The following is a 12,009-nucleotide window of genomic DNA, read 5'->3' on the forward strand; positions in this document are numbered from 1 at the left end:
TAACTGAGAGTGAGGTGAAATGCAAATGCTGAACTCACATGCAAATGTCATGGTCTGCACAGAAATTGGGGTATTCATGGGAAGAACAGCTATTTACCTAGCACATAAAGACCAGTCACACACATTTGTCTAGAAAAATGAACAAGAAAGAAACGTGGTTGGACTGAATAGCTATCTGACATTCGAACACGTGGTCTTTCAATGGCTTTGCATTAATCACCCAGCTCTCGCAGAGGGTGAAGTCAAATTCTCTAGCCAGGACTAGTGGGAGTTATGTCATACCACTAAACTGCCTCTCATCGGAATGGACACTGCACATCTTTCAATGAAACATTTCCTCTGACTCCACACTCCACTAGCACATTGCCCCTCACAGAAATGACTTAACAATTATAAGTAGAATTAAAGAGCTTTGAAAGTAGGGCGCAAACTAACTGACTGGGTCACAGATGTCTGAGAAGGCCAAAATCTACTAGCTGCTTTCTTCCTTGAGATTTAATTTACAAATTTTATAGCTTATTTTGTTCAGTTATCACTTTTAGCAAATGTTACAATCTCTTCTATGGAACAGCTGCAGACATTACTATGTGCACATTTATGTGGAAAAGGAGACCGGAAATAAAATCAATGAGATGCATACCTGAAGCTAACAAGTCATTTACCAGCACTAAGAACCTTTCATCAGACACCTGGGCATCAGTTATAAGGAACACAGTGCCAACATTCTTCACTCCAGTTTTAATATACTGGTTTGCCAAGTCTGCCTGTAGATTGAAAAGAAAGTAAAGCGTTTGTGCTTATCTACTGCAAAGTCTCGGTCACAAAGTGCATTTTCATTGGGGACATTTCAAGCAGGATGTTGCCTGTTCAAAATCTTCTGATCAACTGAAAACAAAACAATCAGAATTAATTAGCATGAAGGTTGTTCTTTATATCTTCTCCACTTTATGACAGAACATTTCCAAGGATACTGCTAGTATTAATTAATTATTATTTGCTAAGCATTGACAACATGCTCTGTGCTGTACAAAAGACAAATAAAAAGACAGACCCTGAGAAAACTATACATAATTTTCTGAATCATTTTATTCAGGAAATGATCTTTTTAAAACCTTTCTGATTGGAGATAGGGCATTTAAAAATCACAGATCATTGCTGAAGATGGAGCACTGTTGCTATTTCTGTTAAACTTGGATGGTAGAATCCCTGATTAGTTTGAAGTATAGATCGTGTCAGATTGCAGAGACCTTTCTACACAGTGATCTGCTACTGGTGGCTGCTGCCACAATATTTGAAGTCTTGTGTTTCACAAATTATGGACTGCAGTGAATCATATATGTGATGGGACAGAGGTATTTGGGAGATGATCTCAGTGGCTGGATATGCTGTTCTTTCTGTCCCTATTCTCTACTTGTCCATTTTTATTTCAGTGATAACAAAATAAAAATAAAATAACTCATTTCTTAGTTGAGAGCCCCCAGCATGGCATGTTCCCAACACACTGTGCAGCTGAGGGAAGGAGCCTCAGTTAAGGACTTATATTCTGCACACTGAGTAGTGAGACCAGAAGAATGTTGTGAAAAATTTTCTTTTCCACTGCATCATTTCTTCTCCCCTGTGGAGGGCATACTGGGAATATTTTTGATAGGACCAGTTAACTGTGCTGTTTTCCTTCCTTCATCCCTTTCCATCACAAAGCATACAAGTGCAAATAGATTCTGCCACGCCTTTATGATCGCATTTGCGAGAAGGGCTCAATTACTATCTCAAAGTCACATGAGCCCTCTAACATAGACTCATAGACTTTAAGGCCAGAAGGGGCCATAATGATCATCTAATCTGACCTCCTGTACATTGCAGGCCACAGAACTTCATCCATTCGCTCCTGTAATAGACCCCTAAGTTTTGGCTGAGATACTGAAATCCTCAAATCATGGTTTAAAGACTTCAGGTTACCATTTACTCTAGTTTAAACCTGCAAGTGACCCATGCCCCACACTGCAGAGGCAGGCAAGAAAAACAAAACAAAACAAAACAGGGTCTCTGCCAATCTGACCCAGGGGAAAATTCCTTCCCAAGCCCAAATGTGGTGATCAGTAAGACCCTGAGCATGTGGACAAGACCCACCAGGCAGATACATGGGGAAGAATTCTCTGTAATAACTCAGAGACCTCCCCATTTAGTGTCCTGTCTCCAGTCATTGGGGATTTTTGCTCCTGGCAGTCGCCAGTGGGCCACATGCTATTGCAGGCAGTCTCATCATACCCCTCCATAAATTTAGCAAGCACAGTCTTGAAGCCAGTTAGGTTTTTTGTCCTCACTGCTCCCCTTGAAAGGCAGTTCCAGAACTTCACTCCTCTGATGGTTAGAAACCTTCACCTAATTTCAAGCCTATACTTGTTGATGGCCAATTTATATCCATTTGTTCTTGTGTCAACAATGATACTTAATTGTAATAACTCCTCTCCCCCCCGGTATTTATTCTTCTGATGTATTTACAGAGGGCAACCATATCTCCCCTCAGCCTTCTTTTGGTTAGGCTAAACAAGTCAAGCTCTTTGAGTCTCCTCTTAGAAGACAGGATGATCAGAGGAATGGAAAACCTATTAGCACTTCTCTGTACCTGTTCCAGTTTGAATTCATCTTTCTTAAACATGGGAGACCAGCACGGCACTCAGTATTCCAGATGAGGTCTCACCAGTGCCTGGTGTAATGGTACTAACACTTCCCTGTCTCTGCTGGAAATACCTTGTCTAATGCACCCTAGGACTGAATTAGCCTTTTTCACGGCAGTATCACATTGACAGCTTGTGGTCATCCTGTGATCTCCTATTCACATACATGTATTCATGCTAGCTCTCCTCAAGCGTGTGTGAGTACAAATAGCAGTGCAGCCACAGTAAGACGGGGAGCAGCAGCAGTGCCATGATGGGTACACAAGCAGTGGGGATATACTCAGCATGGCTTAGCCATGCCGCTGCTGCTGCTACCATGCTACCGCAGCTACATTGCTATTTATACTCGCACTAGCTCAACCAGAGCTAGCGCACGTGTGTACATGAGCTGGGGTATCACACCCCTAGCTTGAACTGTAGACACAGCCTAAGACACAGGGATGTCCCCGTTACCATGGTAGCTGAGCATCACCCAATTTTCAATGTATGTATCCTCCCAAACCCTATGAGGCAGGCCATGGCTCTTATCCCTGTAGTACAGAGGGGGAACCAAGGCACAGAGAGACTATCTGACTTACACAAGCTCGCTCACACAGGGAGGTTGTGGCAGAGCAGGGACTTGAACCCAGGTGTCCTAGCCCTAGGCTAGTGCCCCAACCACTGGACTATCCTTCCTCCCCTTTTCAGAGTATCTACCTCACAATTATGAACATGAAAGAACATTATTATTTAAAACACAGTAAAAGCAAAAGCTGTCACTGTGATTCCGGGTTTTTTTCCCCCTACCAACTCAGCTGGACTTTCCCATTAGTTCATGTGCACAGAATACAGTGGGATTAGAAGGGCGCTCAGGATAGTACATTGACCCTTGCTTTTGAAACACGTTTAGAACTTCAGTAGGCAAATATGGTTCTACCAAACACAGTCAGTTGTTACATTTCCTACAGAATACCTAGAATAAGTGAATTATAACAATGTTACGGGTCAATGGCAGACTAAACCATCTGGTTCTTCTAGACCCAAGAAAAATAATTAACCAGTATTTTTCATAAATTCCTGTAGAATGGGTACAGAGTGAAGGGAATGTCAAAAACCTTCCGCCATCACAGAACCTGAAACAGGAACATGCTTTGAAAACAAGCTTCTGAACATAAGAATCAGAGTATAGTCTTTGTGGGAAGAGTAGGCTATCTAACAAATGAGGAGGTCAACCCCAGATTATCCCAGGAACCTTTTCACGGGTGGAACTGAATGGATGAGAAGAGATAGGCTCAGGATGATTACACAGACATGTCAGAAAGCAAGACAAACTGATCAGTGCTGCAAAGTTATCTGAAGGCAGAAAATGATGCAACATTAAATAAAAACTCCAGTGATTCCTCATAATACATTTGATTATTAAATAAACAATGTCTAAAAGCCAAATCTTGCAGTCCCCACTGAAGTCAAACCCTAAATAAGAAAGCAGATGCATTTAAATGTGCGCTTCCAAAACTTGGTAGAGATTTGCTATCACCAGAGCCATAACTGGCCTCTCAGTGGAAGCTGTCCATTCCAGCAGGAGCCCCAGTCTAATGATGCAGGACAGGACTTGGACAATGTAGCTCCAGTTTGCCTTGGTGGGAAAGCAAAAACAAGTAATCTATAATCATTTGCCAGCAGCTAAAACATTTATAAATCATTCCATTTGCATAAAAAAAAACCTCTCTCACAGCTTCCAATTCACTGTTTACCAGAAAATGTATTGTTAGGATCCATGTGCTGTTTCCAACTCTTATAGCATCCAGGAAGTCAGAGATGAACTGGATATGACTTAATAAATCTCTACCACCTCTAGCTACATCATTCCATAGTTGATTACTCCTGGGTTGATTAAGTATTCTTTTTATTGTCTTAAAAATAGTAATACTTTATTATTATCTTCATCATCATCATCATCATCATCTCTCTATAGCCCTTTACAGGTACAAAGCTATGAGAAATCATTAACTGATGAATTTTGGAGAGAATGACTGTTCTTTGCGATCCGATTGGAATCTCTTTTCATTTACACTGGAGGTTTCTCCAACACATAGAAAAGACAAAGCTCTGTATGGAAGAAGTACAAGTTTCTGTTTCCTCTCCCTTCCCACCTTTCAACGCCACCTACCTTCAGGTCAGGGATTCCATAGCCTTTCCTCAGAGTGATCTGGAAAACCTCCAATGAGCTAATGAAAGCTGCAAGTCTTGTCAGGCTCTGCTTGCCACTTCCACCTACACCAACCAACAGGGCGTTTCCTCTGGGGGATTCTAAGATACGATTGATGCGGCAACTAAATTGAAGCATACAGAATCTCTGGTCAAGAAAACTTTTTTCCACACGAAGCATTTCAATATATATTTTACTGAGTAACAAATTAGGCTGAGAATAGGAGCAGAATCACAGCAGTGGTGCCAATCTAAGGGGCACGTTTGCACTCGATACTCTTTGGGTGAGATCTTTAGTAAACAATGCAACCAACCAGTAAATGGTTCTATGGCAATTCAGAGCTTCCCGTCTCGGCTATTTCTGGATTCGTATGCTGTGTTATGATGTTCAGGAACATCTTACAGTAAAGGTCAGTCCTCCATTTACATGGAACATGGGTCAAACCAGAATAATTTGCTGGGTAAATGTGCTCTAATAGTCCCGCTAGTAGACATTTCCTCTCAGAAAATGTCCAAGGATCCACATTAACCATGGGCTTGATGACACTGGTGAGCTATTAGTCACATGAGGAGTCCCATTATGTATTATTAATATCTTCATGTATCTAGATCAGTGTAATTCCCTTCTAGGAAAGCTCTGTCAGTATGTCTTCCTTATCAAAACTACTAATTCTTTAAGGGCCAGATTCTGTCATCCTTGCTCAGACTGACACATGGAGTAGTCTCACCAATGACATGCACAAGGATGGGGCACTAAATAAAGATTAATGGATTATAAGGGCAGATCACTGTGATCATCTAATCTGAGCTCCAGTGTAAGGCCAGAGGTCATCCCTGAGTTAATTCCTGTTTGCACTAGACTGTATCCTTCAGAAAAAGTGTGCTAACAAAGAAGAGTGAGCTAATCATGTGAAGATGACACATTTCTGAGAACATTCAACAGGAAATATTGTAGAAGTAAATCACTGAACTCTGCGATGGAAAAATTACTTGCTATTCCTTGGCATCCTTGTTTGTTTATGACATCAGCAAATACAATTTATTTAAAACAGTTTTGTTCAATGAGATACTTTCCTTTAAATTGTCAAACAAGTGGCTCAGGCATGGGGATGGAGTACGTTGGTGAAAACTCCAAATTCCATCAAAATATCTTCAATGTAAAGGCAACCTACAAAGTTTTTTTTAAAGTTTCTCCACTTTTTTTGCATCTGTGATTCATGGTTCAGGGAGACCCACTTCTGCTTTATTTATTTTGGTCAGAACCTCTGTTTTCATGATCGTTTAAATTAAAAATAGTGGCTCTAACCCCTGCTCAGAAAAACTCAGAGTGAGAGGGACTTAAACTCCACCTCTCATGACATCACTGCTATCTGTGGGTTGAGCAGATGCAAACAGCGTTCCCCTCTGTCTGTATCACACCTTCTTCACTTATACATTAATGACACAGTCTCTTGGCTACAGTTGTTACAGGGCTGCCTCCTACAGTTGTTACCGGGCTGCCTCCCAGCAGGGGAGGGGGAAATCTCACTCACTAGCCAAAGTTTAGATCCCAGTGCAGTGATTAACATGGCCATGGAGCCTGCGATGTCGCTATTTCACCAAAAGCGAAATGACACAAGCTGCTGAGATCAATGGGGCATGTCCAAGAAGCTAACTTCAAGGAGATATGGGGAAATGGCAGAAAAAGGTTTATTTACTTTTTGGAAATATAAGGAGAACTTAAATGTACATGAAACTTGTGGTAGCAGTTAGACTGCAGGTCTAACTACTTGTAGTTCGTATTCCATCAGTCCGCTCTCCCAGAAACATCTTGAATAAGAGAATAATTCATTTACATTTTAAATAAGGTCAGGATGCCACGAGACGCCCTCACTAGACTCAGCTGGCCTACTTGTTTAATTTAATTTCTCATCAGGTTCTTCATTACTTTCAGAGCAATAAGCAAAACACTGATAAAATCAGTAATTATGAAAGTATAGATGTGTGGGTAAGGCCACAGAAATGTTTAGTGATTAGCACAGATGGATTTGAGCTCTTGAACAACTTGGTGATTTAGCCACTAACTGTATTTAGCTCCTGAAGTTTAGGAATTAAATCTTGGGTCAGGACTACCAGCTCATATCTGTGGTACTGTCTGACAGACCATCTGCCGGGAATAAAGGAGGAGGGGAACAAGGAGGAATGTGAAAATAAACTTTAAAAATCAGAGCCTTTTCTCTTGATCTTTTACAATATTTAGAGGGAGGCTGCAATCAGATTTGGTCCAGCAAGTCCCCTCTGGTGCACAGGGAGCACACACGAGAAAATGACAGAGACAACATTTACATCACAATCTGAAAAAATTCTAATACCCAGAGTGCTTGTGTGTGTGTCTGCCTTATGCATGGAATACAAAATCAAGTACAGTTTGATGATCCAAGCAAGCCTTTGCTGAAGATAAACTGCTACTTCATAACTGAATGGAATAAAAGCATCTTAGCATGAAGCAATATTATGGTTTTATTAAATATCAAGGCACTATGCTACAGGAAATGAAAGGATGGTGAGCTCCCAGGACTCAAAGGAGTAGCTGGGTAGATCAAAGGATTGTATCTGTTGTTCTTTTCTATTATAGTAATTGGATTGGTTTCCTGGTACTTAAGGAACTGTGAGACCACCCTTTCCTAATGAAAAAGTACTGCTTCAGTGTAGCTAATGGGGCTCTAGGGCTCTGTTAGTTCAGAGATTCTTATATACAGTATATATACTCACCGGGTAACATTTTCAAAAGAACCTAGACTCCCAACTCCCATTGATTTCACTTAGATGAACCTAATTCACTTAGGTGCTTTTGGCAATCCCACTAGGCACCTATCTGCATTTTTAGGTGCCTAAAAAACTTTAAAAATCTGACCACAGGAACCTAAATTCCATTGACTTGCAGTAAGACTTAAGCTGCTAAGGGCCACATTTTCAAAGGTATCCAGTGCCTACAGGTGCAGACATGTGCTTAGCGGGATTGTCAAAAGGGCTTAAGCATTTTAGGTGCTTAAATTCCATTGAAATCAACGGAGGTAGGCACCATATCTGCTTAGAAACTTTTAACCATCTGCCCAGGCACCACTCTGCAGCTTTAGGCACCTAACACCTTTGAAAGTCACTTGAAAGTGTGACATAGGCCTGAAGGTTTCAAAGTGCTTGCCAAACATCAGTGAGAAAAGGCTTCCAATACCCATTAGGAGATAGGAAATCCCCAGTGAACAGATGAGAAAGTGAGGAGAGATTAATGTCCGCTTTTTCAGCTCTTCCTGACATCATCTGTGATTATGGCTGCTCATCCCCTCTGAAAATGTTAACAGAAATGCATTACACAGACCAGCTCCAAAGACATTTAGGCTGATGACTCTCTGAGAGTACAAAGATAGAAAATCTCCTTACACATGGCACATGGCATCTTCAAAGAGCACCAGATTCATGACAGCATTGACCTCATTGTGGTTATCCAAGGCTTCCACAAGGATGCGATTCAGTGACTCCCAGGTCTGAACAGGCATGTATTTGGGTTCCCCAACGCCTCTAGCAAAATGGCAGTACATGTTCATCTTCTTGGTCTCCTCTATAGTCTCCTCGATTTCCTGCCATGAAATGCAAAAGGGAAATACAGAATGTCCTGTTCCTATTGCAACAAAGGGAAAGCTCTTTTCAGGAGAACAGATCAATGCAATTCCTCCCCAGGTGAGATGAGGGGCAAGCCTAGTTTGAGGATCCCACTTGGTTTAGATGTAACCTGGCGCCTAGACTGAGGTAGCTGTGCACAGGCTCATTGGCAGTTCCTCAGATACCATGGGGACTTCAGTGGTGAAAATGTAGATGCCTAGGAAATTTAGACACCTACAGAGGTAAGCAGCAGCTGAGTGGAGACTCTGAGGATCTCAGTGATGTCTAAATCTTGGGCTAATGTGCCGAAAACCTTATCTGGATCTGGACCTTAGGGCCAGATTTTTAAACATACTGAGGCACCTAATGATGCAGTTAGGCAGCTACTGGGATTGTCCAAAATGTTTAGGCACCTATCTCCCACTGATTTAAAAGACAAAGGGACTTAGACTCCTAACTCACTTATGCACTTTTGAAAGTGTTGCCCCAAATCTCTGGCATAGTGAACACACAGTATTTCTCAGATGATACAATGGTTTTCTACACCTGAGCTTTAAATTTGTATCTAACCATAATCACAGCTCACAGATTCCAAACCAGCATTTCAAAGCATCCCTGTAGTGGTGCAGAGTAAAAGGGGCTCAGCAAACCTTCACTTTTGTGTTTCCTGACTTTGGGGTGTTTCATTATAAGCTCAGAGGCACTTACAGAAGCCAACAATATAATTTCAGGAAGTTCAGCCATTTAATGGCAAGGATCATAGTGAAAACTAGCACTGGGACATTACACTTTAAAAAGGGAGGGTTTTCTGTAAAAGGTCCCAAAAACTTTAACATCAAAAATGAGGAAATTAAAATCCTTTGGATTCAGCATGGTGGCTGCTCATGCATACCATAGCAGCATCATGGAAGATCTATCTATGCCCCTGAACTCAAAAGAGAAGCAGGAAGGTTGAGTGACAAGGTACAGGAGATTACTGAAGCCAAACAGGTATCTTTCAAAAAAGTCAAAAATCAGCCCAAGTGAAATGAATAAAAAGGAACCCCATCTACACTGAGTGAAAAATGTAAAATTGAAATTAGGATGGTTAAGAATAGGGTGACCAGACAGCAACTGTGAAAAACGGGACAGGTGGTGGGGGGTAACAGGCACCAATATAAGAAAAAGTCCCAAAAAACGGAACTGTACCTATAAAAACAGGACATCTGGTCACACTAGTTAAGAAGGAATTTGAAAAGTAATTAGCCATAGTCATAAAAACAATGAGGAACACAAGCACCGTGGTGATTGGTGCCAGATGTGTCAGAGGAAGGTGTAAGAATCCCACCTATTCAGGTGTGGGGTAATCTGCCTTACACATAGGTCTGAAGCCCTTAGGATGAAGGGTTAATCTTCCTTCCAATTTTTTATTGTCATTAATTATTACCACTCTGGATATTCTTGTGATCCATCTCAACGTCCAGTCTCTTTTTGAATCTTGCTAAATTCTTCGGCTCAATGACTTTCTGCAAGTGAGTTCTACAGGCTACTTACAAGTTATGTGAAAAAGGATTTCCTTTTACCAGTTTGAACTTCCCACTTTGTTCATTTCATTGACTTTTCCCATGTATATGGGTTGTGAGATAGAGAGAACAGAAGCTCCTGGTCTCCCCTCTCTAGACCATCCATTATTTGATAGACTTTTAACATGTGACTCTTATTTCTCTCCTTAGCAATGTGACAATCCCAATCTTTTCAATCTATCTTCAGATGAGGGTTTTTCCAGGCCTTTCTCATTGCTCTTCACTGAACCCCCTTCAGTTGTAAGATATCCTTTTTGAGATGGGATGACCAGGACAACACACAGTATTGTGAGATAACTGGTGGCTCTGCTGCACCACAAGAGGGCAGAGGGAGCACGTAAGGAGAATAAGGGCATTGCAAGGAAGCTATACCGAAGGTTGTGGCAGAGTCTATATCACTGACAAATTTTTAATCAAGAGTGGACATCTTTCCGAAAGCGCTGCTCTAGGAATTACTGTGGGTAAGTTCTATGGCCTATGTTATGCAGAGGGTCGGACTAAATGATCACAATGGCTCCTTTTGGCCTTGGAATCTATACTATTTCTCTGGCATCAGTTGTCACAAGAGGGGGCTCGAGGAGGTGCCTATCCTTTTCAGGGGATAGAAATGAGGCCCTGTCACAGGTGGGGCTATAAAAACAGCTGATGCTGAAACAAATCAGCAATGATCAAGAAAAGGAGTGAGCAGTGAGGTGGCAAAGCTTACAGAAGACACCAGATTATTTAGACTAGGCCAGACCGGAGAAAGCACTGAGGAGCGTCCAACACCCCTGACACTGACAACTGGGGAGCACTAGTGGAGATGAAATTCAGTCGTGATAAATGCAATGTTGTGCACACTGTAAGGAAAAATGTGAAGTATCCACACCCCTCTCTGGGCTCTAAATTAACTCCCCCCACTCAGGAACCAGAGCTGGCCATTGCTGTGGACTCACTTCCATGAAAACCTCTCTTCTATGGGCAGTGATGGCCGTAAAGCAAACAAAGTGTGAGGGCACTACAGGAAAGGAATAAAATATAACACTGATATATTATAATGCCACTATATTAATCCATGGTTCATGCTCTCCTGTAGAACTGTATTTAATTCTGGTCACTCTATTGAAAAGGATATAGTGAAAATAGAGGGGATTCAGAGACAGGCAAACAAAATGATTAGAGGCCTGGCTAAACTTTTTTAGGAAGAGGGGATGAAAGGATTGGGATGGGTTAGCAAACAATCAAGTACATGTCAAAATACAGTTAAGCCCATTAAAGACTAAAATGTGCACAAAAAGGAGAAATTTGCACATGGTACTTACAACACCATGTTTTTAAGAACATGGTATATGAACCAATAAAGTTTGGAAACCACTGATTTAGAGAGAAGATGAATAGGGAAGCCTGCCAAACAGTCAGTGGGGGCCACTGGACAATCAAGGTGCTAATGGAGCACTCAAGGACAATAAGGCCATTCCAAAGAAGCTAAATGAATTCTTTGCATCAGTCTCCATTGCAGAGGATGTGAGGGAGATTCCCACATCTGAGACATTCTTTCTGGGTGACAAATCTGAGGAACTGTACCAGATTGAGGTGTCAACAGAGGTGGTTTTGGAACAAATTGATAAATTAAACAGTAATATGTCCACAGGACTAGATGGTATTAACCCAAGAGTTCTGAAGGAACTCAACTATGAAATTGCAGAACTACAAACTGTGGTATGCAGCCTATCACTTAAATCAGCTTCTGTATCAGATGACTACAGGATACCTAATTGACACCAATTCTTAAAAAAGGTTCCAGAGGAGACCCTGGCAATTACAGGCTGGTAAGTCTAACTCCAGTACCAAGCAAATTGGTTGAAACTATAGTAAACAATAGAATTTTCAAAGTGGCAAAGAGTCTTGTGGCACCTTATAGACTAACAGACGTACTGGAGCATAAGATGAACAGACACACAGATGAACAT

At 41.4% G+C, this 12,009-nt stretch overlaps 1 protein-coding gene across 3 annotated transcripts in view; it reads right to left on the minus strand.

Moving 5' to 3' along the window:
• The window catches only part of DNAH9 (dynein axonemal heavy chain 9), a 402,358-nt gene that overhangs the window by 218,774 nt on the left and 171,575 nt on the right, over nt 1–12,009 (minus strand). For 2 of the 3 annotated variants that reach the window (XM_075119375.1, XM_048817608.2), the window contains 3 exons: nt 8,280–8,476; nt 4,825–4,987; nt 641–764 (listed from right to left, as the gene is read on the minus strand). In XM_075119375.1, the coding sequence (XP_074975476.1) occupies nt 641–764; nt 4,825–4,987; nt 8,280–8,476 (484 nt within the window). The remainder of the gene's footprint in view (nt 1–640; nt 765–4,824; nt 4,988–8,279; nt 8,477–12,009) is intronic. The other variant, XM_075119376.1, reaches the window with a different exon arrangement.

The sequence above is a fragment of the Caretta caretta genome, chromosome 14 (assembly GCF_965140235.1).
Source record: "Caretta caretta isolate rCarCar2 chromosome 14, rCarCar1.hap1, whole genome shotgun sequence".
In the NCBI taxonomy this organism is placed as follows: domain Eukaryota; kingdom Metazoa; phylum Chordata; order Testudines; family Cheloniidae; genus Caretta; species Caretta caretta.